General features: G+C 36.6%; 5 protein-coding genes across 7 annotated transcripts; 3 read left to right on the forward strand and 2 right to left on the reverse strand.

Moving 5' to 3' along the window:
• Positions 1–1,067: 1,067 nt before the first annotated feature.
• On the forward strand, positions 1,068–7,524 carry LOC110603037 (DNA-directed RNA polymerases IV and V subunit 2). The gene is made up of 8 exons (XM_021740687.2): positions 1,068–1,297; positions 1,577–2,086; positions 2,423–2,635; positions 3,174–4,060; positions 4,488–4,779; positions 4,946–5,896; positions 6,348–6,619; positions 6,938–7,524. The coding sequence occupies exons 2-8, from the start codon at positions 1,589–1,591 to the stop codon at positions 7,437–7,439; spliced, it is 3,615 nt and encodes a 1,204-aa protein (XP_021596379.1). The 5' UTR covers positions 1,068–1,297; positions 1,577–1,588; the 3' UTR covers positions 7,440–7,524.
• Positions 7,525–7,662: 138 nt separating this feature from the next.
• Positions 7,663–12,077, forward strand: LOC110603834 (WRKY transcription factor WRKY24). The gene is made up of 5 exons (XM_021741773.2): positions 7,663–8,431; positions 9,379–10,025; positions 10,117–10,218; positions 10,315–10,458; positions 10,684–12,077. Exons 1-5 carry the CDS (start codon positions 8,303–8,305, stop codon positions 11,036–11,038), a joined length of 1,377 nt encoding a protein of 458 aa, XP_021597465.1. The 5' UTR covers positions 7,663–8,302; the 3' UTR covers positions 11,039–12,077.
• Positions 11,997–16,419, reverse strand: LOC110603833 (3-hydroxyisobutyryl-CoA hydrolase-like protein 2, mitochondrial). 2 transcript variants are annotated; one of them, XM_043951705.1, is made up of 14 exons: positions 16,081–16,419; positions 15,836–15,916; positions 15,619–15,687; positions 15,360–15,423; positions 14,633–14,712; positions 14,373–14,456; positions 14,051–14,135; positions 13,853–13,938; positions 13,656–13,777; positions 13,274–13,334; positions 13,080–13,178; positions 12,897–12,998; positions 12,759–12,800; positions 11,997–12,325 (listed from the first exon to the last, which is right to left on the reverse strand). In XM_043951705.1, the coding sequence occupies exons 1-14, from the start codon at positions 16,402–16,404 to the stop codon at positions 12,206–12,208; spliced, it is 1,419 nt and encodes a 472-aa protein (XP_043807640.1). In that variant the 5' UTR covers positions 16,405–16,419; the 3' UTR covers positions 11,997–12,205. The 2 variants fall into 2 exon arrangements, with proteins under 2 accessions (XP_043807640.1, XP_043807641.1); XM_043951706.1 differs by lacking the exon at positions 12,759–12,800.
• Positions 16,420–16,460: 41 nt separating this feature from the next.
• Positions 16,461–19,310, forward strand: LOC110603835 (protein POLYCHOME). 2 transcript variants are annotated; one of them, XR_002486187.2, is made up of 4 exons: positions 16,461–16,630; positions 16,837–17,236; positions 18,414–18,900; positions 18,990–19,310. XR_002486187.2 is itself a non-coding variant. In XM_021741774.2 (3 exons), exons 2-3 carry the CDS (start codon positions 16,856–16,858, stop codon positions 18,795–18,797), a joined length of 765 nt encoding a protein of 254 aa, XP_021597466.1. In that variant the 5' UTR covers positions 16,461–16,630; positions 16,837–16,855; the 3' UTR covers positions 18,798–19,310. The 2 variants fall into 2 exon arrangements, 1 of the variants encoding a protein (XP_021597466.1); XM_021741774.2 differs by having other exon boundaries at positions 18,414–19,310.
• A 327-nt stretch (positions 19,311–19,637) lies between these two features.
• LOC110603832 (BTB/POZ domain-containing protein NPY1) lies at positions 19,638–25,577 on the reverse strand. The gene is made up of 4 exons (XM_021741771.1): positions 24,497–25,577; positions 23,099–23,168; positions 20,984–22,162; positions 19,638–20,475 (listed from the first exon to the last, which is right to left on the reverse strand). Exons 1-4 carry the CDS (start codon positions 24,556–24,558, stop codon positions 19,939–19,941), a joined length of 1,848 nt encoding a protein of 615 aa, XP_021597463.1. The 5' UTR covers positions 24,559–25,577; the 3' UTR covers positions 19,638–19,938.
• Between the last annotated feature and the right edge of the window lie 1,118 nt (positions 25,578–26,695).

Consider the following 26,695-nt stretch of genomic DNA (forward strand, 5'->3'; position numbering starts at 1 on the left):
TTGGAATGATACCTTTTTGTAAGGGAAGAGTGCAAATGAATAATTATAAAATCATAAATAATTTTAATTTTTTAATTAAAAAGAATTTAATTATTTCATTGTAAATAAAATAATTAATAAAAAATAATTAAATTAAATTCTTATGTGATTTTTTTTTCTTAAAAATTCACTCATATTTGAGCTAATTCAAGGTAAGCAGACTTCCATAAAGAAAAAGAAGATACAGTCGCTATAGTTTATGATTGTAGCTAGGAGATAAAGGTTATTATTTTTTAAAAAAATGTTTTCAAAAAATAATATAAGAAAATTGTTTAAATTTTAAAATTTTTTAATTAAAACATCTCAAATTTAATTTCAAATTAATTTTAATATTGTATAAATGCTAAATAAGAATATATCTATGTCACTAATTCACATTAATTATTCTTGGGGTCTGGTCCAAAGGAATTCTTTTCACTTATAATTAAATAAGTATAATAGTAAACAAATAGTTGCATCTTTTTAATTTACTTTCTCTTTAAATTAAAGATAAAATAAATAATAACTTTTATTTATTATTTATCATTTTTTTACTTTTCAATTTACTTCATTTCAAATAAAATAATGGAAGAAATGAATTTATTTTCTTTTTCTTTTTCTAATTCAAATGTAGTTTTAGGCTTTATTTATTTTAAAAAATAATTTATATATAGAAAATGTTTTCAAGAAAATAATTTATTTTTATTATTTAATTATAATTTGAAAAGTAAAAAAATTGATAAATTTATATGTAGTAATAATATTAATTATATTATTAAAATTAAAAGACTTTTTTATTTGAACAATCCAAGTCATTTTTTTAAAACTTTGTTTAGAAAAATATATTTTTTTGTTAAAAATATAAAAAAAATATTTTTAAATTTTTTATGAAATATAGGCTTAATTTAATTTTTCAATATAATAAAAATTAATCACATTTTGAAGGGGATAGATACGTGCCCGTCTTTGGGACGAGGTCATTCGTACGTCAGCGCGTAAAGGACATTTTTGTCATTTCGCAATTACTCACTCTGCCATTTCCTCGTCTTCTCTGCTTAGCTCGCTCAGGTGACATGCAGAGGCTAATTTCTCAGTTCCTCACACACCCTGTGAGCTAAGAAGAGCTTACAATAAAAAAACAAAACCCTAGAAAGTATACATACATTGCATACTAATGAGTTTATTTCGCTTGTAAAACCCCTAAATTTTCCACAATAGAAAGGGGTTTAGGGGTTTTTGGCTTTCTCTCCACCGTGAACTAGATTCCATAAAAGCCACTGTAAGTTTCCGATTCTGAGTTTCTTTTGTTTCTCTCTTTCCTGTGTAAATTCTTAATCTGATTTTCTTTGCTTTTCGGTGGTTTTTGTTAAACCATGTAAACGCCTGTTGTTTTGTGGAGAGATTTTATTTATTTTTAATGATGGTTGCTTGGTTGTGACTCTGGATTGGTTTGCTTTACGCTTTGTTTTGGGTGAGACTTTATTGCTTTGTTACTGTTCAAGGTTCGTGGATCATGGGCTTCTCATTCATCTCTATGTGCGGTTGTTATTCTTTTCAGATTTTGAATTAAATGAAGGAGTCGATGGATGACATGGAGGAAGATATGGGCACGAGTAGTAAGGGTGAGAAGCTTCCAAATGAATTTGATATGGAGATAGATTTTGATGGCGATGATGATGAAGATGATGGTGAGTTTATGGACTTAACTAGCTTGGGCGATTTGGGGGAAGGTTTTCTCGAAGATTTTTGTAAAAAAGCTGCGACCTTGTTCTTTAATGAGTATGGTCTCATTAGTCACCAGATCAACTCCTACAATGACTTCATCCACAATGGTCTTCAGATGGCCTTTGATTCCTTTGATGACTTGGTTGTTGAACCTGGATATGACCCATCTAAGAAGGGAGAAAATGAGTGGCGATATGCTTCAGTTAGGTTCGGAAAGGTCACAGTTGATAGACCAAGTTTTTGGGCTGGTTCCGATGGTGGTGAACACAATATGTTCCCTAGGCATGCGAGGCTTCAGAATATGACGTATTCAGCCAGGATGAAAGTGAATGTTACCGTAGAGGTGAGTAAAATGTGTTTCAGTTTCACTGAACTCTGTCTCACTGAACACAGCGAACTTTTGTAGCAATGATGCTGGCCATTTGTCGCTAACAGGTTTCAAATCTTGATTGTTACGTTTCTTTTTTGATGTAGAGATTGAGAGATAAAGATGCTGTTCTTTGTCAGTTAAAATATCTTTTTCTGTTCGAATGGTGCAATAATGGCACTTTCATTGCGAACATTTTTTGGAGAAGGATTTCACAGCTCAGAGTTGTAAACTCTGTGAAGAATGCCATGGATTAAAATTTCCTCTTACTAAGAGTTAGCAATATCTGATTTTTCTCTGCAACTATTTCAGGTCTACACCCAGAAAGTTGTTAGCAGTGATGAGTTTAGAACTGGGAAGGATCATTTTGTTGACAAGGTGGTTCTAAGTACTGATAGTAGGGACATCATAATTGGGAGGATGCCGGTAATGGTGAAGTCTGACCTATGCTGGATGCAAACTGTTGAAAAAGGTGATTGTGATTTTGATCATGGAGGTTATTTTTTGATCAAGGGGGCAGAGAAGGTGAGTTTGAAGTAGGTTTGTTTTCCTTTTCCCTTTTAACGTATAGTTAGGCTTGCAACACATTTCTTCTATTTTATTTCAGATTTTTAAAAAAAAAAAAAACAACCAGACTAATCTTCTTTGTTCCATTTCCAACTCTGGAGCTTGTAAATCAAGATGGTAATAGTATATCCTTAAGAAGAACTACGTATGTTCAATTGATGATTTGGATGCTAGGCCTTGGTCAATATTTGCTGTATTATTCTTCTTTTCTATATTGAGTTGAACTACGTATGTTCAATTGATGATTTGGATGCTAGGCCTTGGTCAATATTTGCTGTATTATTCTTCTTTTCTATATTGAGTTGAACTAGATAACCTTTTCGCTTGGGCTTGCTAATTAAGTTCATTGCGTTTACAGTTTGTTTATTTAAGCTTCTAATATTTAGTGAAGTGTTGTACCTTTAATGAATGTCCTAAGCAAGTTATTGATCATATACTTTGTCTTTAACAGCTCTTCTGCCCAAATATCATGATATCCATCTATCTTTCGTTGCAGGTTTTAATTGCACAAGAGCAAAGTTGTTTGAAGAGACTTTGGATCTCAAATACTCAGGGATGGACAGTTGCATACAAGTCTGAAGTTAAAAGGAATAGATTAATTGTTAGATTAGAGCCAGTGGGGCCTTCTAAAGATGAAAACCTTAAAGAAGGAAAGAAAGGCCTTACTGTGTATTTCTTGTCAACAGAGATCCCTTTATGGATATTGTTTTTTGCTCTTGGAATCAAGTCAGACAAAGAAGTTATAGATTTGATTGATTATAATATGGAGGATGCCAGTATTATGAATATCATTTTTGGCTCTATCCATGACGCTGATGACAAATGTGAGGGGTTTCGTAAGGAGAGGAATGCTCTTGATTATCTAGTTAAACAAATACAAGGAACCAAATTTCCTCCAGGGGAAGATGAAGATTGCATTAGTCTGTATCTGTTTCCCACTCTCCATAGCCCTAGGCAAAAGGCCCGGTTTCTAGGTTATATGGTGAAGTGTCTTTTACAGGCATATAGTGGCAAAAGAAAATGTGATAACAGGGACAGTTTTAGAAACAAGAGATTTGAGTTGGCTGCTGAGTTGCTAGACCGAGAGCTAAAAGTACACATAGCACATGCAAGGAGGCGCATGTCCAAGGTTTTGCAGAAAGACCTATATGGAGATCGTGATGTTCGCCCAATTGAACATTATCTGGATGCTTCTATAGTCACCAATGGTCTATCAAGAGCATTCTCATCTGGGGCATGGTCACATCCATTTAAGAGGATGGAGAGGATATCTGGTGTTGTGGCAAATCTGGGGCGTACAAATCCTTTACAAACAATGGTTGATTTGCGGAAAACAAGACAACAGGTTCTGTACACGGGGAAGGTTGGAGGCGCAAGATATCCGTAAGTTAAAAACTTACAACTTATTTCTTAAAAAAGAACTCTTAATTGCTTGGTTGGTTAACTATGTGTCTGTGGCATAATTGATAGTGCTCATGTTATAGTTCTAATCTATTTCTGGTCAGAGCCATATCGGTAGATGAATGATTGCCAATCAAAATACTTTTCCTTCAAAATTTCGTAGCTGAAAAATCTTTTTAAAATACCTAAGGGAATATTGAAATCAATAGATTTTTGGGAGTGACCTGCATCTGCATGTATTGTGTATAGCATGTCAAAATAGAAGTCCTTCCTTCATTTGTTCTCTCTCCTCTTTATCCACATTTTCTGAGTGCCAGTAGTATTTGGCTTAATGATATAAAGTGATTTTTAAGTTCATTGAGTGATGGACATGAGATGGTTTTGCTTCTCCTAATTTCTTTTGGTGCAGGCACCCTTCTCACTGGGGTAGGGTTTGCTTTCTTTCTACTCCGGATGGTGAAAATTGTGGACTTGTAAAAAATCTGGCTGCTACAGGACTTGTTAGCACAAACATATCTGAACCTCTAATTGATATATTGTTTGATTGTGGAATGGAGAAAATTGTTGATGATGCCCACACTAAACTGAATGGGAAACATATAGTATTTCTGAATGGGGAATGGGTAGGAGTTTGTGAAGATTCCCATTTGTTTGTTACCGAGCTTAGACGTTTACGGCGGAGGAAGCGGTTGCCTCAACAGGTTTTCTCTTTTTGAATTTTTAGTAATTTTGGCCTTCTGAGTGCTGTTACCATTTTGTTGTGCTATAGTTGGATTAAACATCTGGCCTGATTATGTGGCATCGCGGCACATGCTGGTTTAGTTTTCTGTGATAAGATTTTGTTGGTATCCCTAACATCTTTTGTAGGTGGAAATCAAAAGAGATGATCAACAAAGAGAGATACGCATATTTTCTGATGCTGGAAGGATTTTACGTCCCCTTTTGGTTGTTGAGAATTTAACTAAGATAAAAGCTTTTAAAGGGGGAAATTACACCTTCCAATCTCTTTTGGACAAGGGAATTATTGAGTTTGTTGGAACTGAAGAGGAAGAAGATTGCAACACAGCATGGAGTGTAAAACTTCTTCTAGCAGGAGCTGATGGCAAGCAACCTGTGCAGTACACACACTGTGAACTTGACATGTCCTTCTTATTGGGTTTAAGTTGTGGAATCATTCCCTTTGCCAATCATGACCATGCAAGGAGAGTTCTATACCAGGCTCAAAAGCATTGTCAGCAGGCTATAGGTTTTTACACAACAAATCCCAACATCAGGGTGGACACCGTGTCGCACCAATTGCACTATCCCCAAAGACCACTTTTTCGTACAGTGACTTCTGATTGTCTTGGAAAATCTAGACACCAACGAGGTTATAATGGAATGCTGCCAAAACCTGAGTTATATAATGGTCAGAATGCTATTGTGGCAGTCAATGTTCATCTAGGATACAATCAAGAGGACTCCTTGGTAATGAATCGCTCTTCTTTAGAGCGAGGCTTGTTTCGATCTGAACATAGCAGAAGTTACAAGGCTGATGTTGATAATAAAGAACTATTAGACAAGTGGCGGAAGTTTGATGATACTATAAATTTTGGGAAGGTACAGAGTAAATTTGGACGTGTTGACAGCCTTGATGATGATGGTTTTCCTTTCATTGGTGCTAATCTACAGAGTGGTGATATCGTTATTGGAAGGTGTGCTGAATCTGGAGCTGATCATAGTATAAAATTGAAGCACACTGAAAGGGGCATGGTCCAGAAAGTTGTATTGTCTTCTAATGATGAGGGAAAGAATTTTGCTGTGGTGTCTCTAAGACAGGTTCATGTTTGAAAAATCACCTAATACTGCTTATAAAAACAGCATAGATATACCTATGCATGTGCACATGCACATACCATCTATTCATGCATGTTTTCCTACATAGACATCATGGATTTAAATTGTGGTCATGGGTAATGGAAACTTGCCTGCAGCGGCTATAATCGCAACAGCCTAACAGTACACAAATATTTTTGAAAAAGTAAGGTCACGTAACGGACTGTTATTGTTATTTAACTGTTGATAACAGCCATTACAAATATATCTTTTTTGCCTTCAATAAATGAGTTTCATGATAGTGAGAGGTTAGAAAACCTGTAAATAACGGAATGGTCATCTTTTAAACATGATACGTACATACGTCCACATTATATCTAATGGCCTGGCCTTTTGCGTAAATTATTCCCTTGATTACTTGCCAACTAGTTAAGCTCCTGACTAATTGCTGCAGGTTCGTTCTCCATCTCTTGGAGATAAGTTTTCTAGCATGCATGGACAAAAGGGTGTTCTAGGCTTTTTGGAGTCTCAAGAGAACTTCCCTTTCACCAGACAGGGAATAGTTCCTGATATTGTTATAAACCCACATGCATTTCCTTCAAGACAAACTCCTGGTCAACTCTTAGAGGCTGCTTTGGGGAAGGGGATTGCCTGCGGGGGCTCAATGAGATATGCCACCCCGTTCTCCACACTCTCAGTTGAAGCAATCACAAACCAGCTTCACAGGTGAAAATTCCTTTGATTCTATGTCATGATGTTTACTCTGATGCTTCATGTGAAATTTGTAGTCATATCATTTTTTAGGTTTTTCTCTTGTCTGAATTGCTTTAGCGATAGAAATGAAAACGTCAGTGCCATCCTCTTGGATAATTTGTTAGCAGACTAATCCTGCAACAGTTCATTGTCAGATTTCATGGTCTTAAAGTTCATTCAGATTACAGCTTGTAGATATTTTTTTCCATATTTCAGCATTTTCTACATTATCTCCAGTTATTTTTTATAAATGGTTACCAGAATAATTTTTTCTATTAATATTCATGACAGAGCTGGATTTTCAAGATGGGGAAATGAGAAAGTTTGTGATGGTCGAACCGGTGAAATGGTTCATTCTCTCATATTTATGGGTCCAACTTTCTATCAGCGGTTGATCCACATGGCTGAAGACAAGGTAAAGTTCCGTAACACTGGGCCTGTTCACCCACTTACTAGACAGCCAGTTGCAGACCGTAAACGTTTTGGTGGTATCAAGTTTGGTGAGATGGAGAGGGACTGTCTTATAGCTCATGGTGCATCTGGTAATCTGCATGAGCGCCTTTTCACTCTCAGTGATTCTTCACAGATGCATGTTTGCCAGAGTTGCAAAAATGTAGCAAACGTGATTCAACGGGGAGTGCGTGGTGGCCACAAGATTAGGGGTCCCTACTGCAGAATCTGTGAGTCTGCTGATGACATAGTAAAGGTGAATGTACCTTACGGAGCCAAGTTATTGTACCAAGAGCTCTTCAGCATGGGTATTAATCTGAAGTTTGAAACTCAATTATGTTGAGCTTCTAAATGGGTTTCTTTTGTACATTTTCATGACTTATGTTAACTGTACTTCACAGTGTTATGATGAGTATTATTTACGTCTACCAGTGTTCAGGCTTGACACTTGACATGCCTAATAGCAGATGGGTTGGGCAAATTATAAACGAGGCTTGAAAATAATAATGTTGGTCAATATTCTAAATCTAGGAGCTGAGACTTGAAATATTTGACAATGAAAGGGGAAATTTTCTGTATCCGATTCATTATGAATGAAGACCCAGATAACACAGATAAAGGTTCACTTCAATATTTTAAGTTTTCACTTGAGTTGATATTAAACTGGATTTAGCTTAAAATTCCTCAAATCTGCCTGGTGATTAGGAAATTCTTTTTATCTGACTTCCACTTGAATTTGATGTGAACCTGAAATCATAATCTCACTATTAGATTTTTATATTATAATCGGAAATTTTATTTTAATTTGTATGGAAACTCTGGAAATGCCCTAGCTATACCCTAAATTCCTAATAGCCGAAAAAGGCAAAGTTGGACCAGTAGAGTCCTAAAGAATTGAAAATATAAAGAAGAGCATTGTGGTCAAACATAAAGCAGTGAAAATAAATAAATAAACGTCAGCGTTCTGGTCAACATTAGTCAAAAAGAGAAAAGGCCCAGATGCTCCCCTTCCCTCTCTGTTTCTTCGCTGTCTCTAAAACCATACCTCTCCTCCTTACTCACTTCATCATCTCGCCATAACCGAACAGAGCATGCTCTTCTACAGGAACTTGCTCAAGGACTCTCCTTTCCAATAACCCATCTCCTTCTTTTATCATCTATCTATCAAAAACTACTTCTTTTTCTTTTCTCTTCTCGTCTCTCTCCATGGCCGACTCTGAAGGCAAGAGGGAATCGTGTGCCCTGTACTCGAATGCCTCTGTCTGTGATCCCCCTTCCTTCTCCAAACTTCTCAAAAGAGTTTTGTCTAACAATTCTTCCGCTTTTCGATCTCAGGTTCTTCTTCTGCTTATATGGATTTTATTCGTTTGTTTGTATTTGAATGGTACTGTGTTGCTTTATTGTTGTGATTTTGACATCGGTGATTATCGTTTGAGTTCTTAGAACCTATCATTAGTTTCTATCTTTAGTTTAGATTCTTGTTTTGGTCTTTTAAATTGCTGGTCTTTGCTGTTCCGATTCATTGCATATAACTTGTGCGGCACAATGCTAAGGAGAGGGATTTCTGGGTAGGTTTAGCCATTAACTTGAAGTTTGTTATTTATTTATTTATTTTTTTGTGCCCTACAGTTGGGAAGTGAAGACAGCATTTAGAATTTTCTGTTAGCTTTGTTTTATGCTCTGACCTATCGCATTGTTGACTAAATTACTTAGTTTTTCGAAAATAAGGTCCATAACTATTCAATTGTTTTGCTCAGAGTCTCTGTCCCTCTTATTCATTTGTTTTGTGATTTTCAGTAATATTTTATTACATTGACATGGGAAATTGATTCATATTCTATTGACTGAAGTTAACAAATCGCATTATGTGGGTGAAGCACTTATCTGCAGTTGGACGTGAAACAATTTTAGTATTGTTTTTGGGAAGTGTGCCAACATGGCATAAGTATTGGTTATTATTGTTTTTCTCTTCCTTTCCTTTTAGTTTCCGGAAATCCTATTGTCATTCCACACAGCCATGAAGATGTATGGAAGTAGCTTAGATTGTAGATCCTACTTTTAATTAGGTGGGATTTATAACTTTTTTTTATGAGTATTCCATATAACTTTCAGAAGTATAGAGATTCCACTAGAGAAATGGAGAAATTTGTACTTATATGAATAACATATATATGCTTTTCATCTTTTTCTATGCGTATTTTTGGCAAGTTGCGCTTCTGTTGTGAACATCTTTGAGGTTGGTTTATTAGAATAATGTGATGATTATTCTGTGGCAACACTAGATATCCCCACAAGAGAATGTGGTGAGCAAAAAGCCTATAGTGGATGGAGCTAAGTTGGAACTTCAAGCTGAATGTGCAAATGATTCTAACAATGTGTCACCGCTTGCTCCACCTGCTACAACTATGCAACATTCAACTCCTGCAATCCCAACTTCTGGGCTAATATTAGACCAACAAAAGGCTGAACATAATGCCAGTCTTTCCCATATTGTTACTGAGACACCTGCCAGTGATGGGTATAGCTGGAGAAAGTATGGCCAAAAACAGGTGAAGAGTTCTAATAGTTCCCGAAGCTACTATAGGTGTGCACGTTCTAATTGCCATGCGAAAAAGAAGGTTCAACGCTGTGATCATTCCAGACGTATCATTGATATCATTTATATAGGTCACCATAATCACGATATCTCTCAAAGTAAATGCAACGTGTCAAGTGGGTCTGTGCCATCTGCTAACATTGCTTCAGGCCATCATATTGTTGATTCAATTCAAATTGTAGCTGGTGCAGACGTGTCTATCTGCTGGGAAGACATCAGGCAGTCATCAGTGCATATTGCTGATTCTGAACAACAGAGTTCAAGTAGTTCTAGTGGTGATATTAGGATTAAGGTTGAGAAGCAGAATGGGAATGAGCTGGACACAAAAAAATTGTAAGTTATTTGGAAAACACGATCCTCTTAAAATAGTTGCCATTTGAGCTTTTTGTTAAAGTCATTGTATTTTGGTTATCCTTTTCTCCAGTTCTGTTTCAAGTGGGGCAGAACAACAGAAAAATAGCTCTTGTGTGATTGCAGATGCTGAGGTTCAGGAGAAGCATGGTGCGGAACCGAGGCTGAAAAAAAGGCATGTCCTCTGTAGAATTTGATTCTCTTGAAATAACCAAAACCTGGTTTTGGTTTTAATATTGACGTCAAATGCATATAACTGTTCAACAAACAGGAGTGCATATTCAGCTCCTCTTTTGGAAGCAAATAAGGAGACTAAGATTGTTGTGCATGCTGCTGCGGATGGGGGCATCTCAAGTGATGGCTATCGATGGCGCAAGTATGGTCAGAAAATGGTGAAGGGGAATTCTTACTTGAGGTGAATTTTCATATTAATTCGTGCACTCATTAGTGGATAAGTTTCAACTTTTAATCAACTATTCTTCTGTTGTACATATTAGCCCAGGTGTTTAGCCATTGAACTCCTTTCTGTATAGTTGCATACACATATTTCCATGTGCAAGCAATGATGATTGGAAGTCTAGATCAATATCTTCCGAACTACTTGTTCTTGTTTTGATCTGTCATTTTGGTGAAATGTTAGGAGTTACTACAGATGCACATCTGCAGGATGTCCCGCCCGCAAGCATGTCGAGAGAGCCACAGATGATGCAACAACCACCACCCTAGCATACGAAGGGAAACACGACCATGACGTCCCAGTACCTAAGAAACAAAAAGGTTCAGAAAGTCTTGGTCGGATTTCCTCCAATGCCACTGTGAATGGTCCTCAGTGTCAGAAAACAAAAAGTTTATCCAGTGAAAGGATTTCAGCGAAATGTTCAGTGGACAGAGAAGGAGATTTGATGGATGAGAAGGTTTTAGAGCTTGGAGGTGAAAAGGCACTGGAGTCTGCCCAGACCCTTCTCAGTATTGGATTTGAACTCAGGCCTTGTTGAGAAACAAGTAATAGTGTAGATTGATGCAAAAATTTTCTGAAACATGCAGATTATGCTTCCTTGATTTGAGATTAATGAAATTTTTTTAATTTTTTTCTTTAATCACTTGCACTTTATGGACGCTTCTGCAAAGCGCCATCTTTCTGTGGAGCACCTTGTTAATATATCATCAGTCTTTTTAGGTTTTTTTTTTCTGCCTTCTTGTGACCAGTACATTACATTCAGCTTGGAGAGGTCAAATATGCAAGTATACCCAGCTAAATTACAATTTGCCCCCTTGCCCCCTGAAGTTGGATTGTAGTTGTCAATCTCTTGCAATATTTACTATTGGTCTCGGTATCTTTATTTTTTTAACTATTTGGTCCACCTGGAATTACAATGAATTGTTTTTTCTTTCTTCCCTTCTTGTCATTAAATATGATCTTTGGGAAAAAAGAAGTCCAAACCCAAAACTTTCATTTGTTTGAAAAGCAAAACAACTTGGCTAAAATCGCTAAACAAAATACACCTAACAATACTTACACCACCTCGCATTATCAATTAAGTTATAATAAATTGAAGTAGTTTCAATAGAAAAAAGAGAACGATTGAAGAATACTCTGCCAATATTTGTGTGCCTCTCTGAATTAGATAGAGGAGCTACAAACAACTAAAACAATTCTCAGACAACCTGCTCCGTCTCCATTCCTGATAGCAGCCTCGTGGAACAACACATCAACTAGTTTTACTTTCTGGATCGTCCATGGAGAATCTGGGGGACGAGAAGACGGGTTTACTGGTTATTATAAATGGCTTCTATGCAATTCTGCCTTTTACAGAGATCAGATGATCAAATCGTCTAGAAAAGTATAAAGGGATACGTGAGCTACTTGCAGACAGTGAGAGAGTTAATATTTCATAGATTCTCGTCTTCCCAGAACCTGTTATTCCAATTTTTTGCCAGGACATAAAGAGTGTATTGACCCAAATTATGGAACTTTGGAATATAAATGCATGAAATACCAACATTCTATCAAAATTTCAGACAAGTGCAAGCTCTCAAAAAAACAAAAATCATGCCAAAGAATAAGAAACAATGGTACAATTGCCTTTTAGAACAAATTATGTTGGAAACAATTCATCAGCGCGGAGTAGCATTTGCTATTACCCCTCTAGACTGGGATCCACTCAGATGTAAGGTTCCCGTATTGCTGTGGGCAGCTCCAGCTCAGGTTCAACCTCACCAGGAGGGGAGAAATAGCAATCTACCATGTCTTCACTTACTTCTCCTAAACTTGGAGGGTTCCACTGCATTTCAAAAACGATTATACATCAAGAAACCTTGGATACCAGTTAAGGATCTATTTGTTTCACAGAAAATGTTTCCAAGAAAACATTTTCTTCATTTTATAGTGTTTGGAACATTTAGGAAAATTGGTAAACATTCCCCTGATAGAAAAGGAAAAATGCCATTTTTAATGAAAATAACTTTCTCTTTTCAAAAAATAAAACCATTATTTAGACTTAAAGAATTTTATTGACACCACTGAACTTTTTATGCATAAATCTAGTACTGCCCTTTATTTTTAGTATTGTAACTAGAGAATAGAAAATAAGTTATTTTCTTAGAAAATAAGTTATTTTCTTAGAAAATATTTGCTAATATTAAATTATTTTCCATGGAACTAACAGAGACCCAATACGTTTTGAGATTTTTCTTAAAAGAATTAGATCAATTCACCTTTGGAGCAAAATCCTTATCCAATAACCGAGCCCGGGTACCCTGCGTGGAGGTGAACTCACCAATGATGCAAGATTAGCTCCACTCAATGCTCGCTGGATGAAGGAAAAATAAGCAAAATCCTAATCCAAACCATACCTCAAACAAGTCAGTAGAGACTGTTTTCGAGATTCCAGTGAGGGATACTCGATATTCACGAGCTAGACATTGATCCAGCGATTGAAATCTACCTTCTCGTATCTATTGCAACACAGTAGCTTCAGACAATAGTCCAACAATCATAATTAAGAATAACATAGATGAAACATGGCATTAACTTACAGATCGCAAGGCAATTTTTAAGCTTAGTGGGGAGGCTTCTTTTATTTTTCTGAGTGCTGTTTTACACCAGTTCTCATAAGAGCTAGCTGCCTCATTTTCCTGAGTAAAACGATAATTAGAAACGATTACAATAAGCAAACGACTTACAGGAGAAAAGAAAGGAAGAAACCATTAGCATAGAATATGAAACTTACCAGTGCATCAATAATTTCCTCTACTGTATCATGACCAAAACATTTATCAATTGTCTCAATCCTAGATAAGGAGAAAAGGGAGAAAAATTAGAAGATAGATACTAAAATCCAATGTATATTGGATGAACTACTTGTACCCTTGAGAAACAAAACTGTAGTTTAAGGTAGTCATAAGGCTGCTAAATATTCTAATGTCAGATTAGATGAACATAAACATTGATAACAGATGACAGAAATATCAATATTTCTATCTATCTTATTTCTAATCCCTGACCAAAAGACCAATTCTCCAAAACAAATTACAGAAACTATGAATGTAGATGCAATAAACTAGCACAACATGAAAAAATGGCAGAAGTAAGAAATGCAAAATAAGTCATACTTATGAAGGACGCTTGTCTTGTCTGGAAAGACAATATCACCATACTGCGCAAGAGAAGTCTCTATGACAGTACGATCATCTGTGATCAATCTACCAAGGCGTTCCTCAATCAAAGCAAGTCTCTGTCCAGGAAATTCATAACTATAAGCAACAGCAACATGAGACTGGAAAATAATTATAGTGTAGTGAGAGCAAACCGCATTTAATGAATAGTGGGTAGCGAGGCCACAAGCAATCATTTCCACACCATTAAGCTTATCTCCTGTTAGGGCTAAGTATTCCCCTGAAATTAGCAACATCCACCAAATGATTCACATGCAAAACACTTCTATAAGAGATACAAATGACAGAGTAAGAAAAATCACAGCTTTAAGACTGTCAAAGATGTAAATTACCCAAGCAACCAGGCAGGCGAGAGAGATAATAGGAAGCCCCTGCATCAGGATGGAAACCCATTTGGGTCTCAGGGTAAGCAAAAATCTGCAAAATTTTGTTGAGTACACTGTTACAAAAAATATGCATTGTGGTTTTCACCAATACAATACAGAAAAAGTAGAACTTGAAAAATTTTCCGATTAACAAAAAGTAAATAGCACCAACATTTGACTAATAAATGCTATTCTATAAGAAGACAGATTTTGATTATTAAAACAAGGATGAGACATAAACACAATTCAGTAAAACTGCCACTATTAGGGAGTGGCACCAGTAACATACAGTTTTATCAGTTACTACAGAAAACATTCCTGGAAGTGAAATTCCAGCTCCGCATCCCATTGTGATACCATCCAAGATAGCCACCTGTAAGAATGTCCAGTTTGTTCTATAAATAAATTCCAGAGACCAAACATGGATTGGAACTACTAAAGTTTAAAGCACAAACATATATACAACTATACAAAACCTCAACAAAATAAATGAATATGTGACTGTTCTGAGATCTAAAACAAAAATCTGGTAAAGGGTTTTAATCTCACATGTGGCTTCAAATATGTTCCCTGCAAGTAGACGAACTTATATAACATCTGAAAAAAGCTTTTGCACTCTTCAACTCTCCCTGTACACAAAGAACAGTTGAGATATAAGCTACAATATGACAAATCATGATGTGGTAAATAATGGCAGAAATGCATAATCTGAACAACAAGCAACATTAATAAAGTTAATTGTTGAAACAAAGAGAACTGAGCTTTCAACATAACAGTAATTACAATTCCATGCCTGTACATAATCAAGAAAGTTGGGAAATATACTAGCAACAATATCACTGATTACTAATTAACAACTGTGAGGCTTAACCAGTTGAAAGTCGAAAAATAAAGAGAATTAAGGTGTCAAAGTAACAGTAATGTCAATGATCCAAAAGTATGAAATAAATGAAATGAAATAGGTTAAATCCAAATCAAGGCTTAAATGGGAGGGAGTTGCAATGCACACTCCAACCTCCTCTTAAGCTATCTTATTCAAGAATCCTATGTTTCTATCATTCTCAGGAATAATTTATCATTTTCATGCTGATCAAAGGTGTTCTTCAAAAATTTTAGAAGCATGTACCAAAACGATGGCCTGCTGCAGAAATGAGCAAATTCTTTGAAGTTTTTGCTACCACAAAATAACAATTTGATATTTTGACCCTTAGCGGTTTAGATTACCAATAAAGCTAAAGATGTACACATTAGTAATTGAGCTTGAAAGAAGGCCTACCTTCATTAACTAATTCATTGAGCCAAATCATATCTCCACCCGAACAGAAAGCCCTGCCACTACCCTTCAAAAGATTTCAAAAGAAACAGTTCAATTGCCAAGTCTGAACATAATAAAGCGTTAAACTTATTTTCAAAACCATTTCCCGGAAACAGTACAATGCAGTTAGCAAAGAAGAGCAGGTTTTGAAATTCCATTTGAACTGCTTTTATACCATTTATGTAGTTCTATAACATGAACACGCATTAGAAGCCAATACCTTCATTAGGACAAATCCAATATCTGGGTTTTCTTCCCATGATTCATACAGTCTCTTGAGCCGAGCCACCTACCAAGGGAAAGGGAATCAATTTATCTACAACTTCTTTCTGTTAGCATATTCACCGGAGACATTGAACATTAACTGAAGAACAGCTGTAAGCAAACAAAATGTGGAGAAGGACAGGGAGAGAGAGAGAGAGAGAGAGAGAACAAACCATGGGGGCAGTAAGAGCGTTGAGAGAAGATGGTCTGTTGAGAACGGCTGCTCTTGATTTCGCTCTTCCTTCAACCAAAACCTGAAATTACAACCTCATTAAGCTCCATTTACGAGCGAAAAAAAGGACTAAAGGTCCACGCCAAAACTCACTCTTTTTACAATTGGGTGCAAATAGTTATGCAAAACAAGACACAGAACATTCTATGAAGCCACGGAAATGGAGAAAGAAACAGAGAGATTGACCTGGTCCTCGAGATTTTCATGTTGGGAGTAATCTGGAAGAGCAGAAAAGCCTCTCTGTGTAGAGAGAAACCCAGCTCTGGAATTGAATGAAAACCTTACTTTTATTAACTCTTTCAATCTCTGCATCTCCCTTTTGCGTTTGTTCTTCAATGGATGCTTTCCTAGCACTGAATGAAGAAGAAGAGAGCCGCCTCTGTGACTCACTCTGTCACTATAGTGCAAGTTGCAAGGCCACAAATGATCTGGACAGGGTCTTGCTGTTGTGTAGAGGCCCAATTCTGCATAATTAGAGGCCCAATGACAAAGGCAAAGTTGTAATTTCATGGTGGGCTCCCTAATCGAGCGCTTTCAGAGAGAAGTTTGAATTTTGAAGCTAGATTTTCATTCAAGCTCTCAAAATTTCCCTATAAGACCGCCCAAATTTCCAGTTTGAAAATTTTGCTCACTTCGTTGGCTGCTCCCAAATTCTCTTCTTCTCCTTCCTTTTATCATTTGCAGTGGAAAAGCTCCATTCTCCTTCTGCTGCCAATCAAGAATATATTTTTTAAAGGTGAAAATTCCACCCTTTCTTCTTTGTTTGTAGAAAATTCCATTTATTTTTCTGAGAGATTCAGATGGTTTCTATCTCGAACCTTCAATCTTAATTTTCTTTTGGGTATGAATCTCGTTTGTTTTCCTTACAATGATGGACGTTGAATTTTCTCAAGATTCTGATTCTTCACCGGTTTATCTAATACTGTTGTATCATTCTCTCAGCTAAAACAAACGATTGAAAATGCCGGAGTCGAGAGACAGATTGTCGAGGGCCTTTGACGTAGCTACCTTATTCGCACGAAGAAGATCGGAGATTCTTGCGATTTATGAAGGCCAGCCAGACCTTGAAAGGGCCTTGTTTGTATCTCCGTGTCGTCCACAGATGGCAGCCAACCGAACTGGAGCATTAGGCACCAGTCCTATTGGACGTGGAAGGGGCACTCCGAGAGGCCAGACTGGGCGTGGCAGGAATATTTACAGAACATCGGGTTTAGGCAGGGAGAACACGCCAGTTGGGAGTATGATGCGGGGAAATGGCAGTGGAAGAGGTCGTGCCTCGAACAGTATCTTACCTTCTTGGTACCCGAGAACCCCTCTTCGTGATATCACTGCTATTATCAGGGTAATGCTTATTTGCTATGTTCTGTGTCTTTTTAGGTTGTTTTAGTTCTGCCTTGATTATTTTGCATTCACTGATCTGGAATCCATTTAGGCTTAATTTGCTAGTGTGGCGCTTCTGTTGAAATATTCTTTATGTAAATTACAAGCTTTGGTAATGAATCTTGAATGGTTGGGACTTTTAGTGTTATCTGTAATTATCTGTGCTACTAATTTGCATTCTTGGTTTGGTTTTGGGTTTCATCAAGTTATGTTGATATTGTTTTGAAAGTCTAGATAAACTGTTAGATTGGAATGTCACATAGGTTTCTGGAAAATCTCTCTCTAGCTTTAGGATTTTGATTGATTTTGAGTTTGTGATTAATTATGAGTCTAACTAATATTTTATCTGTTCATCTTGATTGTGTTTATTATTGAATTTAACTTATTATCTGTTCAATGTGCTAGACTGTGATCTTAAATTTTCAAGTGATAACTTTTGCCTTAGTTTCTACCTACTTTGGATCCTTGCATAATCAGTTATTTATCAAATAATTAAAATTTCGTCATCCGTAATTGTTTTCTGAGACAAACCTCACTGGAAAAGTATAACTTTTAAGCTGCGATGGCAGATAGAATTAATCCTTCATGACAAATGTATAAACTCTCTGTTTAGGCTCCTCTATTCTGTACTTGTTCCATCATTTTGATCCTGTTATCATATTTTTTATTCATTTTTATCCGATCATGCAAAGAACACTTTTATTCAGTAACTAGACTGAACCAGTAATAATTCATTACTTTGATTCAGTATGAAATAATAAGCATCAGCTGATTTTTTTTCTTTTTGTCAAATCTGTTACGGACATTGAAGGTAGCATGCTACTATTTTCACATAGCTATTGGAGCCACATGGCTGTTAAGTGTTTCGAGTACTATGGAACTTTGCTCCTTTTTATGAAGCAAGCATGGTGCTCAACTTGAGCACCCAAGCCAAATGGCTGTCAAATAGCCTTGTCCACGATACCTTGTTGTCAAATGTCCGTGCCAATGCGTCATGTTTCAAGTTCTCAATTTTGTGAGAGACTTCATTGGCCCTCATTTTATCCATAGTTTTTATTAGTGAGGTATGTTATTGAATTTACCGTTAAGGGAAGCAATCAGTTCCTTTTTATCTTATTCTGGACTGACGGTTTGACCAGGCAATCGAAAGGAGAAGGGAAAGTTTGGGAGTAAGCAGGGCCCAAGAAATTGAGAGCTCAGTGCCCCACGCTTATGGCGTTCTTGACTCTTCGGAAGAATCACCAGATGCTCATCTCAAACACAGTAATACTATTATGTTTCTAATTCCAAATCTTGAACTAAAGCGCTGTCCACCTACTGTGGGAAAAATTCCAAGAATCCTGCTTGATATTACAAAGCAACCCTCTGAAGATTCATTGCTTACACCTCAGAAGAAGCTCTTGAACTCAATTGACACAGTTGAGAAAGAAGTGATGGAGGAACTGCAAAAACTGAAGAGGACTGCTAGTGCTAAAAAGGCAGAGAGAGACAAAAAAGTCCGTACTCTTATGTCAATGCGGTAATCAATCATCTTCTGATGATAGTTATGTCTTTTACAGCAAAAAGTTAGCAGGACGACAGTGTTGGAATTGGAAGGCAGGGCCCGTGATGACACACACCTGTGCGGTAAGATTGATCATGTACTGGTGATAACTTGTGCACATTGAGATTAATCATCTTCTGATGATACCAACTTTAGACGTTTTGAACTTCAGATATCTGCAGAGGGCTCTTAATATTTTGATCGTTTTCTGGTTGCTTTTCTCTTCTCGCGGAAGGCCTCGAGGTTCACATAGAATGAATTAGCCGTTTCATGATCATTGCTGAAGCTCTAGTTTAGGGTTGGTCGCAACCTTATTGATGTTTCCTTCATTCTCTTGAAGGTTTTTTACTTGTTACCTTCTTTCTCTTGAAGGTGTATAGGATAAGTACGCTATATGTTTTTTCTTGATGTACATAATGGCTAGATTAGAACCTACCTTGGTACTTATTTTGCTAACGCGTTGTTATTTTTTCAAGTAGAAGATTTATCCCAAGTGGTGGTATTTACATTGTTGGTCAACCAATTGATGACATTTTAAATATAGAACAAAAATAGAATAGCTCAAGGAATAGAGTTTCCACCTTCCTGCTGATTCAAATGCACCGATTCAATTAGATTCGTGAAGCTCAGGAGATTCCCTGAAATATTCACATCAAATTGGAAGTGAAGACCTATGGGACCAGACCAACAAGATATTACTGTCAAAAATACAAGAAAATTTTACCAACCCAACTAGAAAAGTAAATTACCGAACCAACAAACATCCGACCGCTATGGCGACAACGGACACGAGTAGGAGGTCTATCGGAACACAGCACAGTTTGTAAAAGGAGCAAAACTCATACTACATGAACAATATTCAATATTTCTTCAGACATTCTACGTGATTCATATAAGAAATACAGAATCTTGATACTGGAATCAACAGATGTTAGACACCAGCCAGGCCCCACGAGAAAACCAAAAAAAGGAGAGGAAAAAATTATTACAATTTTCCAGATAGGATGAAAGAGATAAACCCACCATGATCAACTAAAACAAAATCCTACAACTTTTTACACTTGAAACAGATTATAGCCTTCATTCACTTGTTTACTTACGAGGAAGTTTGAATTCCTCCCTTAGGAGATAGAGTGTCTCCTGTGTCTTGAAGATGAACCTGAGGACTTGGTGTCCCCTGGAACCATTGATGTTGGGCTCTGTGAACTCCCTGATGTCTCTGAGCTTTTGTTCTCTCCATGTCCTTTCCCGATGACCCATAATTTGTCAAATATTCTCCTTGATCGAGATGGCAGCAACTGCATGCCACTTTTGCTGTTCTTGCTGTTTTTCTTCATTATTTTTTCGTTTTCCAGGAATTCATCTTGTATTTTCAGTTGACTCGTCTGTCGCTCGACAGATTTGTTATCATCTACTGCTGTCTTCTCACATTCTTCGTCAGTGTTTGTCATTGAATATGGAACATCATTGGTATTGTTGCGAAGAGCTTGAACACCAGCACTAGCCCTGACCTGCTCGAAAAATAAAACTTGGACCACAACACGAAGTGGGAGCCGCTCATTCTGTGCAGCATGCATGGATGCATCTTTTGTCAGTTTCTTGACGTCCATCAGTGAACATATCTTCTTTCTCTCAGCCTTTGTCAAACTGGGATGCTCCTGAACCCACATATTAAACCGTTAGTTCATCATTATTAATTAATATCTTCAACAAATTAGAGGGTGGGGGGAGTGGGGGCAGAGCATTAGTATACAGTTGTTTGCTTCAAGTCAAACGGCAAAAAGATATCAGAAATACAGTATTAAAGATCTTTCATCCCGATACCACCCCCAACCCCACCTCCCCCGTCCACGTGCATAGTCCAGCCTCACCATAGGTGAACCAGTTGAACTATTTTCTGTTCATATCTTAAATCCCCAGGCACAACATATGCCAGTTGGAAATGCCCCTTGGCATCCTAAAAAACTGGTGTCGCCAAAGCTAACGCTACTATGTGCACCTTGTGCAAATCCCAAGCATAAGAATGAAACTGAGAACTAGAGATCATCCTGAAAGTGTGGACGCGAGTAGCTGAGTCTGAGTGCACACCAACAACATGCTTTCTAAGAGCTTCTACAGTTGAAAAGAAGCATAAATTGAATCGGGGCTAAAAGTATGAATAAATACCTTCAGATAGGTGTCAATGGCTTCGTACAGTGCATCATGGGTTGGTCTAGCAGTCTCTGGAATAGTTTGTGACAAGTCGATAAAACTGGTCAGTGTGAGATTTGGGTCACGTGCAATTTCTGAAAGATATCCATCAATTATTTTTCCAACACTCAACATGTATCCATGCCCATGGCGTAAAACAAAGTCATCAGTCTCATCATTCTTCTCAACACTTAAATACTCGCTATGCTTTTCATTAGTCATATAACGAGTCACAAGGCATTGTACCAATTCCACATTATATAATGTGGTTTGAGGGGACTGTGCTGAGATCAACAAGTCCTTAACAGAGGCCTCATGCAACTTTAAACTGATTCTCTCTACCAAATCTTCCCTAGGCAAATCACCCACTCCAACAAGCATGGCAATTTTCAACAATTTCAGCAAAAAACTACATGAGCAACCTACACCCTTGTCCGAAGGCAATAAAGAAACCAGTGTTTCCACCACATATTTGTACTTCCAAGCACGACTGTCAGAAACAAAATCTTCAAATGTATCTGGCAACCATCTGACAGCATAAGTTTTCAGTGCCTCCCCAATAACTTTACTGTCCATTCTTCCCTTTGATTTAACAGCAACAATGACTCGCTTGTAAAGATCAATATTCAGTTCACATATATCTTCAACCCACCAATCCCTTGGAACAGATTCATTTTTCTCTTGAAACTGCATACCATCTTCAACTATTTTATCAGGCACTGACAACTTTCTATTGTATGTGTATGACCAAGTAATGTTTGCTGGATCCACAGAGGTTTTAGATGCAATAGAATCTATGCACCTTCCCACAATCTTCAGATTTTCAGACCAAGGCAGAACGGATTTGGTGGTTTGAAGAGCAATAATGGAATCCTTCCAGCTTCGGAAGATACTGGAGTTCAGAAATACCTCAATTTTGAAAATAAGGTTCCCTCGATCCATATCCTCGGTCATCTCAAGGTACTCAGCTGCACAACGAGCAGCTACTACATTGTAAGCATTGAGAGTAACGGTCATACCATAGCAGAATTTAGCACAAGTTTCAAAGGCCTTCGGCCCACCAGGAAAATCAAGCATATTAATTTCATCAGCATTCTCCTCACTGGCTTTCAACGCTAGTTTTTGCAAGTGATTGCTTTTCGACAAGAGAGGAAACTGCAAAAACATATTACATCAACATATCATGATGATATTATGGAAAATGGCATTTAGGAAAATAAATAAAAAAGAAGAGTTAACTAAAGTCGGTTGATGTATCCACTGACCCCTTATTTGAGAACTAAAATTTCAAAAATCAGAGCCATCATAGAAAATGAAAAATGTATATAAAAGAAGTGAGCAATTGAGACAAGCTCAATCTAACTTCTATCAACTTTACCACCATACCAGACATTCCAAGACCCACTGCTTACGTGCAGCTAGTGATACTATTTTGATTAAGGGTAAAAGGGATTTGATTATGCTGGTGCATCAAAACCTTTTAAAACCAAACATCAAATGTAACTAAAACGCTCACCACTTTAGTGATCATATAATTTTAAGTTCATAATCAGATTGTAACACAAAAAGAAAAAGCACATTATCAAATTTCACTGATTAAATAACACACCTGATTTTAGGACTGTACATTTAGACTGATGGGACCTTGTTCACAAGAGGAGGTCAAAGTCCAAAATGAACAAACCTCCTGTCCTTTAAGCCAACTATTATGTTCTTACTAATAATCTAAAATCCAGCATGCAATTTCCTTTGATATATATTAAAAGAAACAACAATAACAAATTCTAAATGCCTGGATATGTTTTTGCATACAAAATTTCAACAACTTCATCTCCAGTATCATTTGTTGCCTTCAAGAATCAGCAAACATGTAAAGTCCATCCACCAGTATTAAAATTCAGTAATATCATGATTTACCAGTTGCATAATGCCATATTCTCATGCTTGTATTAGGCAATAAAGACAAGACTTCAGAAGAATAAATGAACTGTTTTATCTATGGGTCTTCAGTGGAATATAGACACTTTACTGGCTTCATATGAATATAAACCACTAAAATGAACTGTTAAGACTAATGACACAGGACCATACCTTGTGTAGATAAAACTTGACCTCGCCAACATTTATGGTGACATCTGTAGCCAGCTCAGATGACACATACCTGCATGAGCACACTGATCAGGATGATTTCATACAATGGAAACAACACGCCTGCAATTGGCAAGCAATAAATGCACTAGTAGACTCTAAGATATCATGGCATGGTGCCGCAGATGAAGAAAATAGTGAAAGTGTATTTTTCTGGTTCTTTAAGCAGTCGTAAATCTCTATCAGCAAGTTTGCTAGTAAGAAATATTGTACCAGTAGCAAAACCATCCACAAAAGAAAACCTGGAGTTCATATGCAAGAAGAGGAATAGATCCGTAATCTCAGGAAAGTTAATTTTGCAGAATTATGCAGCCTATACATGTGCACACCCAACAGAATAGGTGTCACGTGCAAATCATGCATGCTTTCAATATTACCCAGGCAAATATCAACCTACCTCTGTCTCAGCATGGCGTTTTCTCATGCAGCCAGAAAGTAGCGTGTTGAGATTGCATTTTTTTTAAATACAATGTGATAAATCTAATACAAAAGAAATTCCCCTTTTTTTTTTAATTACATATCAATCAGCTTATATTCGATGATAGAATTACTTATCCCCATTACCAGATGCGGGACAGTGCAGCTTCAGATAGTTCAAAAGGAGACTTAATTTCGGTCAGATAATAACCTGACCGCAGATACACCCCCCCCCCCCAAAAAAAAAAAAAAAAAAAAAAACATTGTCCAACGACCCTGCACCCCCCCCCCCCCAACCCTCTTTTTTATCCCAGACAGTTAAAGGAAGAAGAAAAAGATAGCGGTCCGAACGTCCTTCCAAGATAAGGAACTGTAAATGGCACAGCAAGAAACAGCTCGTTGCGATGATTAAAATCCTTTGCATACACTACATGACTTGAGCACTATTGGACCACTAATTCACTCAACCCAAAAATGGACAACTCGATTGCAGGACCACCCTTCAGATATCCCCCTTCCCCTCCTCCTTCGCTCCGTCTTAAATAGTACTGGAAGTAATAATAGCAGCAAAGGCAACCCCGACTCGAAATCGTACCAGTCATGAGAAACGCGGTGAATTTCTTTGCCATTAGAACAAAATTTGGAAAATACAGAGTTTTTTTTTTTTTAATTGCAGGTTAAAATTAGTTATCCGCTGTGTTTAGCGAAATTGCACGAGCTAATAAAAGAGAACTTTTATAGTTTAACACCGAAAAGATACATCATACTCAACAAAAAAGCACAACAAAGATCAACGATTAACAAGCACTAACTAAACCAAAATAGAACAAAATGGAATGAAACGTGAAGAAAGCATGCAAATAAAAACAAAGATTGAACTTGTCAGTTTTGGCACAGAAGTAAGAAAATGCAAAATCCTCTCACCTGATGGATTTGCCTTCAGCTTGAAGTGCATCAGGCTTCGAACCCAGCTTCATAAACTTCATTTTTTAATCCCCAAAATGCCCCTACGAATAGCCTAAAACCACGAAAAAACCTTCACAAAAGTACAATAACCAAGCTACTGTATTGCCTGAAACTGCCCATAACACCAAAGCATCTATTCTCTCTGTTTCTCAGGCGACAAATTTGGAGACGTTTCTCCAGCAAGGCACAATCTCGAAACCCAGACCAGAAATGGCGGGTTCTTGGGGAGATTTTTATCTGTCCCTCCGTATGAAACAACTACCAGCAGACCATAACATACATTGGACTAAGACAGCATATGTCTTTACAGAAGCACCTCGAATCTCGCGCTGTCCCCATCGATTTCGCCCCTTAATAATACGTTGGTAAGTCTGATTACGCTCACTCAGCCAACCAAAGAGAACAATGATGAGAGCCCTCACCACAAACCAGATAAAGAGAGTTGAAGAGAGTAAAAAAAAGAAATCAAGTAAGAAAGTCAAGTACTTGTGGAAAAGTTAGCGAGAAACAATAAAAAATAAAATAAAAATCAGCCTTGTATGGAGGGAAAGAGAAATGGCGTCAAGACTAAGGAAACATGGCATCAGAGGGAAAAATGAGCAGGAGGAAGCATAGAAAGAGAGAGAAAGTTGCCAGTCTCGTTAATTTCTTCTCTTAAAAGCTCTCATATCATATCAATAAATTCTCGCCGCCTCTGCTTTAAATCACTCTGATCTGCTCGAAATCTTCTCTCTCTTGTCGCAAATCTCAATGACACACTCTCCAGCTTCTGCTTTATATCACTCCTGATCTGCTTGAGATCTTCTCTATCTCGTCGCAAATCTCAATGACACTACACACACTCTCTCCCCTTCTCTCTCTCTCTCTCTATCTCTGTATCTGTACGCTATGGATGGTGATCGGGATCGCCTCTGACGCACTTGTCTCCCCCCTCAGACTTGAATTTTCCAGGAAAATTAAAAAAATTCAAGAAAGAGAGAGGGAAAAAATCGAGTGTGTACTTTGTGGTGCGTAACTGCGTATGGTGGAATAGAGAGGGGAGAGGGGGTGCTCTGGCCTTTTATGCCGTTAAAGCACGCCACCCTCATCTTTCCAAATTTGCCCTTGCTGATTCTTTTCTATTAACGTCTATGCCATTGTCTTCTTCCTCTTTGACGCGTAGCCGAGCTTTCCTTCGTACCATCTATCGACGTCGTTTTATCCGTGTTGTTAACTGTTATTTTTACTTATTTATTTTATGCGGCGTGGTTTAACCATTTTGCTCAAATATGGTCCAACCTCTTTTGATAGGCCCACTCCAATTATGGTCCATTGCGGCCACAAAAGTGTCTACCGTTAAGACCATGTTTGGAGGAGTTAAGGTCACGCGTTAGTAAAAAACAATTATTTTTGAATTATTTTAAATATCATTATAAAAAATAATTAATTTAAGGAATTGCTTATATTTTTTTATCATTATAATAACAAAATTCGAACATCGCTATTCCAAAATCAATAAACTCACAAAATAGTTTAAGCGATATAAAATTAACATAAATTAGAAGCAAGCATTTTATTGAAAATTATATAATTTTAAATTTTAAATTTAAATATTTATAAAAATTAAATCGAATTATAAAAAAATAATTTAAATTAAATCGATTTAATTCAATTTAATCGATTAGATTTTTTAATGAGTTTCTTATTTTTTATACTATATTTTAAGTATTTTATAATTCAATTACAGTTTATTTTTATATATTATAAAAAATAATATAATATTAATAATTAATTAATTCCATTCAATTTTTTAATTTTTTTAATTAATATCAAATTAAAATAATTAAATTTTTAAAAATTAAAATTAAACTTAGCTAACCGTAATATAAAACTGAATTGAAATTTTAAATAAATTTTATTTAATTAACTATTTTAATTTAAACTAAATATTGTTTATATTCAGGTCGAAGCTCTTCATAGGAAGCCTACAAAAATCTCTGCTCTCAATAATTGTTCTAAATTGAATGGTGTGTTTCATTTGGTTACGATGGATTAAAATTAGACCATGTAGCATTTGATTTAAATTAAAAAATTAATTAAATTAAATTAATTTAAAATTTTGATTTAATTTTTATTTATTTCAATTTAATTCAGTTTGATTTTTAATTTTAAAATTTA

The sequence above is a fragment of the Manihot esculenta genome, chromosome 16 (assembly GCF_001659605.2).
Source record: "Manihot esculenta cultivar AM560-2 chromosome 16, M.esculenta_v8, whole genome shotgun sequence".
Classification (NCBI taxonomy): Eukaryota; Viridiplantae; Streptophyta; class Magnoliopsida; order Malpighiales; family Euphorbiaceae; genus Manihot; species Manihot esculenta.